The sequence below is a fragment of the Marmota monax genome, unplaced genomic scaffold (genome assembly GCF_021218885.2).
Source record: "Marmota monax isolate L192 unplaced genomic scaffold, Marmota_monax_Labrador192_F-V1.1 WCK01_AAM20220418_F8-fsc00251, whole genome shotgun sequence".
NCBI classification, from domain to species: Eukaryota; Metazoa; Chordata; class Mammalia; order Rodentia; family Sciuridae; genus Marmota; species Marmota monax.
In genome coordinates this window covers 1584086-1590085 of record NW_026694546.1, presented here as the reverse complement: position 1 = coordinate 1590085, position 6000 = coordinate 1584086, and the positions used below count along the sequence as shown (strand labels likewise).

At 48.9% G+C, this 6000-nt stretch overlaps 1 protein-coding gene across 2 annotated transcripts in view; it reads left to right on the top strand.

Annotated features, from left to right (window-relative positions):
• The first annotated feature begins 363 nt into the window (after positions 1-363).
• Positions 364-6000, top strand: part of Pmp22 (peripheral myelin protein 22) — a 34138-nt gene continuing 28501 nt past the window's right edge. The window contains exons 1-2 of one of the 2 annotated variants that reach the window (XM_058571586.1): positions 364-504; positions 4754-4862. In XM_058571586.1, the coding sequence (XP_058427569.1) occupies positions 4785-4862 (78 nt within the window). In that variant the 5' untranslated portion in view covers positions 364-504; positions 4754-4784. Of the gene's footprint in view, positions 505-2911; positions 3086-4753; positions 4863-6000 lie in introns of those variants that run through there. The other variant, XM_046420719.2, reaches the window with a different exon arrangement.

The following is a 6000-nucleotide window of genomic DNA, read 5'->3' as shown; positions in this document are numbered from 1 at the left end:
CACACACAGACCCTCACAGAGTAGATTTCATCCCTGCAGAATTCTCTGGGAGTTGAGGGGAGGTGCTAAGAATTGTCTGAACTTCTCTGCTAGGATGCTGGCTGGCTCTCTCAGGAAGAACAGCTGTGGCTCCTGGGTTTCAGGCATACCCTAAGCTCTTGTCTCAGTTGACTGCAGGCTCTCCATTCCCTGCAGAGCCTCTGGGGATCATGCTGTTCTAGAAGGTACATAAAGCTGGACACTGTCTCTTTAAATTGTAGAGACTGAGAGCTTCTCAGGCCACCATGACATATCCCAGCATTGGACCAGCCCCTGAATAAACTGGAAAGACGCTTGGTCTGAGTTCAGTTGCAGGGAACATCTCCAGGAACCCGGTTGAAGGCAGTGGGGCTTAATCTGTCTGTGGGTCACTGGCTGCCCAGTGGGGAGGGCCTTGCCTCGCTATCCTTTGCATTTGACTGCAAAGAAATCTGCGTGGAGGAAGGGGTTACGCTGTTTGGTCTGGTGAGTTTAATTGGCAAATTGTTCCTCTGGGTGGTGTGTTTATTTACAGAGAGTTACCTGATTCCCTAACCCCTGCAAAATGTAAAAGGAAGGAACTTCAATGAAGACAGCACATTTGTGTTGGAATTGACTGGAGAATCAGAGGATTTTTACAAATTTTGGTTAAGAGCTGGATATATACTCTGGCTGGGGAGGAGGAGAATCATCTGAGAGAATCTAGGAAACCTACCACATCCAGACTGAAGAGAGAAAGAGGGCTAGAGGCTTTTTCCCTGATGGGAAATAGCTGGCAAGGGATCTTGGCAAGTAGGTTAGGAAGACCCCTCCACCTGTAGCTGGCTAGGTCCTGGGTGTGGCCTGGTTGGCACTGTATTGAGCAGCATTTCTTCTCTGCTACTGGGAACCAGGCAGGAAGTAAGAGGCTGTAAGAGATGGATGGGTTCACCAGTCTGGAAGCTTAAGGTGTGGCTGTGACCTGAGTAGTTATTGATTAAAATATTGGGTTCAAAAGAAAAGAAGAAGCAAGCTGTTGTGCATTTATAATGCATGAACTTTTCTAGATGTATAATTTATTTAAAAGTTTACTTAAAAAAAACAGAAAGTATAGGAAAGAAAATCCTGAGTTAAATATTGCTAATATTTATAAAGCACTTAGAATAGTACTGGATAGGTAGTAGTACATAAATACTTGTCATATAAATAAAAGGCAGAATAGCACAAAACTAGGCAATAATTTCTAGGGCAAATCTGGCTTATAAAATGACCCATGAAGTAGAAAAAAAAAATACTTCCATTTCTCTAGTCATTCCACTTGCATATGCACTCTCATGTAATGGCTTTATAAGCTATTTTAGAGTCATGGTGGTTTGGTGTGCATTGAAAAGGGTCAGTGTGAGGGTTAAATGAGATATTATAATAATAGTGGTGACAATTTGGGGTCTAGGTCCTTATTTTATTCTAGATAACTATGCTGACTATTTGATACATGTGGTCTCCTTTAATTATCATCATTTTTGAAACAGGCAGTATTAACTGTCTTTGCAAACAAGAAAACTGACACTGAACTGAAAGCCCTCTTTATAAACAACAAAACTGAAGTGAACTTCAGAAATTGCCCAGATTCACAACAGAAGTAAGTGGGTGATCAGGTTTGTCCAAGTCCAGAGCCAGAGTGCCTATCCAATGTACCACACTGCTTCCCACTGACCCTATATGCCAGCATCTGGCATTTAATGGGAATTGAATAAAAGTTTTTACAAGTCTTATTTTTAATCTGAAAAGTTTTTCTTTTAAACCACTGAAAAAAAATTTGTATTTATTTTTACTCAAAGAGTAAGGATATAAGATTAGTTAAAATAACAGCTACTTTCAAATGACAAAATAATATGGAATTCTTTGAGCCATTTAGGGTGATGAGGCCTCATGACACAGGTAGGGAGAATGTGGTGTAAACTGCTGCATTATTAGCACGCGAAGACATTTATCAGCCACGTTCTGGCTCCCTGTTTGGTGCACCAGGGCCGGCTGGAAAGCATCTTAGATGGGCGCACCTGCACAAAGCCAAGTGCTAGCCACTCTCTCCATAGAGCTGGGCGGGCCACACTCAGGCGGCTATGCATCAGCTGATTTCCCTGGCTGCTTTTCCCCCACCTCAAATGGCCGCTTCCCTCATACCCCGTGGCCAGGACGCCGGCCAAGGATGGGAGCCAAGCCAGACTGCCTCAGGCAAACTTCGCCTGGAACTTATTCGTTGGTAGTCTGGTTTTGCCTAGGCTAGGAGCAGCGGGATCCCAACGTAGTGTCCCATAGTCAAGCTGGTTCTTCTTCCTCCCGCTAATTTTCCTCCAAGCAGGGTCCCCTAGATTGGTCTCCAGGAATTTTAGAAGTCAGCACACTTCCTAGATGCAGACACAGAGGGGACCAGTGTGGTGGGGGAATGTCCAGCTAAAGCGCCAGGGCTAGCCAGGCATGCCTGGGCTCCAGAGGAGAGGGAAGTCTTCCAGCATTTAAGCGCAGGTTCGCTGCTACAGGGAGCAGAAGAATTTGGCCTCAGCCCACGCGTGCGCTCAGTTGGCGCCAGGGCGCCCCGAAGCCCCGCGTTGGACACCCTTGGGGCGACATCTGGCTGGCTTTTCCTACGTGGACTGAAGGGGCCGAGGGGCCAATTTATAAGTTTCCATGAGCACCGCGGAGTCAAGGAGAGGTGGGAGGTGAGAAAAGTTCAGCGGCTTCTAGTCTCCAGTAAAAGTCGCCTTGGTTTTGCAGAGATTGGCTTTTTCCCCCGAGGCGCATTAAAGGCCAAATAACTGTCCCCCGCCTGCCCTCCCTTACTCCCTCCTGCCAGCTCTCCTCCCTGAATCCCGCCCTCCCGCACACGCTGACCCAGAGACACACCCTGGTGCCGCGACGCAAACAGGGCGTTGTTCCGGTTAAAGGGGAAAGCCAGGAGCCTCCCACTGCCCCCTTGCTTCGCGCCCGCAGCCCCGCAGCACAGCTGTCTTTGGGGACGCCAGCAACAGAGCATACGACTCAAGTTTGTGCCCGAGACCGCTCTGATCCAAGACAACTATTCCTTTGGGCTGTAAGTAATTTGATGGAGAAAGCGAGTAGATGGGGAGAAACATGGGCATCTTCTGTCGGGAGTTTGCCAGAAGGCTGACAGCAGGCAACCGACTCTGGCCAGGTCCCTGAACTGTCTGTGAGGAGCTTGCAGACCTCTGTCTGTCTCATTTCCTTCCTACCTGGGAAGTAGACCGTGAGAAGTGCCTTTCTGGTCTGTAGACCACCATACCAGGCGCGGGGTGTGGTGGTGTCTGGATAGAGGCTACTTAAGGGCGGCGCAGGAAGACTCGCTGGAGAGGGGTGGATTCCAGGACGCATTGGTAAAATATTCCCTAGAGTAGACATTCTAGGGTTACTGGACCCCTGTGGTCCTCCAGGTTCACGCCACATGCCCCAGCGAGCATCTTCTTGCTCCTGGGCACTAGGAAGCATCGCATTTAATTTTAACCCCTCTGAAAGACATCAGAAAGCCTTGGTTATTTCTTCTGTGCTTTTCAGGGTTTCTTTGGATGTGTGGCTTGTGAAGAGAAACGGAGGCTTCAGGGATTTGGGGTACTTTTTAAAACACTGAAATGCCTCTCTGGCACAAGACTCTGTCATTGACGGGTCCTCAGAGACACAATCGTTCTAACAGGTCACCCCAACCTTAAAGTCTGTAAATGAGAGTCTAGGAGCTCACAAAATCGGATGGAAGACGTTCTTACTGCCCGCTCTAACCAATTGGAATTCTTCTGGGATTCCAATCAATTCTTTACCCTCTGTCTTTCCTTCCCGCCAGACATCTACACCCCTGAGATCAAGCTCCTGGGCTCACGATTCCCCGCCCCGCCCAGACAGGACTGGGTCTGCGCTGGTGTTCTAAGTGCCTGGGGCGCAGATTAGATCCCCCTGGGGATCACAGGGGCTAGCCCGGGAGCAGAATGTCCCCCTCCCTCAGGGGCTGCCCGGGGAAAGCGCACCATGGGCGGAAAGCTCCAGGTCCGGGCAACCCTCCCGGGCCATTCTTTCCTTTCCACACTCCCCCGGCTCTGCTCTGTCTCTCCAGAGCCTCCAGTAGATCTAACGCCAGGCGGAGCTGAGGCCAGGATGGCTCCCTGACCCTGGCAAAACTGGGTGGAAAGTTGGAGACCAACGGACTGCCGAGAACTTTGGGGTCTGGGAAACCATCCTTCCTGCTGCGCTCTCCCTCCTAATTGGCTTCTGGTGACTCCAGGCCCTTATAAATCTGGAGCTAACTTTTCCCTTATCCCTACTTCTACCCTAGAGGGGTATCCCCATCTAAATCCGAGTTTAGGAAAGCGTGGTCTCTCGCCTTTCCCGAGTCAGGATGTCCCTGGGAGGCTTCCGGGACAGTTGGAGGCCTCCAGTGGACTAGTCATTCTAGAAACTCCTCCTGGGGCGATTGAGACGTGCACACCGCTTGTTTTGTTCCAAATGCAAAAGATGTTCGGTTGCAGGCGGGCCCAGCTGCCGGCTGGGCGGGGATCTTACAGTCGGCTGCCGCCCCCTCTTGGCAGCGGTGCCGGCGGGCAGGCGGGCAGCGGAGCTCAGTGCCAGGACCCGGCATTCCGCTAGCACAGGGATCCTCCCTCGGCGCGCTCCTCCCTCGCTCCGCTGCCTGCGCCTCTGGCCGACCAGTGCGTTCGGCCTCTCATCCAGTTTGGGCTCTCTCTCTCTCTCTGGGCAGGCAGGAACTCCGCTGAGCAGAACTTGCCAGAATGCTCCTCCTGTTGCTGGGAATCATTGTCCTCCACGTCGCTGTGCTAGTGTTGCTGTTCGTCTCCACGATCGTCAGCGTGAGTGACCAGCGGGCAGGGGAGGCTCCCCGGGTGGCGGGCAATTCCTCACCTTGATGCCCAGCCAGTACCCCTCCTGGTTCAGAGCGGGGTTGTTATTTGCAGACAACTAGAAGTCTCAGATGTCCCAGAGCGTTTTTTTTTTTTTTCTTTTTTCTCCTTTTCTTTTTGTTTCTGGCAATCTGCCTCCTTTCAGTTGTTTTGAGAAAATCCGAGCAGATTCTGGGGTAGAAAGCAAGCAATCGCTGGACTAGATTAGCTGCTTAGGCTTCAATTTATAACACAATAATTTCAAGGCCCATCCACTGTCCCGCAGGCTTCATTTGATAAGACTGTTTAGCAATTTTTTTTTCTTGATGCAACCTTCTAGAGGAAGTAAGTGGAGCATTTAAGAATTTTTTTTTTTTATCCAAACCATAGGTCAGATGGGTGGCTTACTTTATAAAACACCTCTTGAATTTAGAAAGTTAAAATTGGCTTTTCCGGAAAATGTTTGCAAGTTCCACATCTGCTTTATGGGTGTTAGTCAAGCTCCCACTGATGTGAACAGGTCAGCAGAATAACTTGTTACAAAACCATCCGACATATTAGATTTTAAACTTTTTCACTTGCCTGTGAAGATGAGCAGCAACTCAGGTAGTTACATGCCTGTGACTTTAACGTCTTAACGTAAAGCAAGCTGTACACATGATTTTCTAAGTCTATTTGAGAAACAATTATGTTAGAGATTTGTGAATTGCTTTATCACTTACAGACATCTTTATAAGACCTTAATTATGTGTGATGATAATCTTATCAAATTGATAGGAATTGTAAGTAAGGAAACAGGCTTAGAGAGGGGGGTGGAATCACTTGGGGAATGATACCCAGGACATGAAGAGGGTAGATTGGATGGTTGAATGAAGTTATGTTGGGGTGACACCATAGCTCTTCCTTCTGTACTACTCACCTCTGCACATAATTTGTGTGTGTGTGTGTGTGTGTGTGTGTGTTACTTTTCCATTTGCAAAGTGCATGATGTCTGTACTAGACTGTCACCCCTCTTATTTTCTGATCATAACAGTGAACTTGACCAGTATTATACTGGGGAGGGCAGCAGCAGGCCAGGCAGCCAGGTGGATAGGGCTGCTCTTTGCCA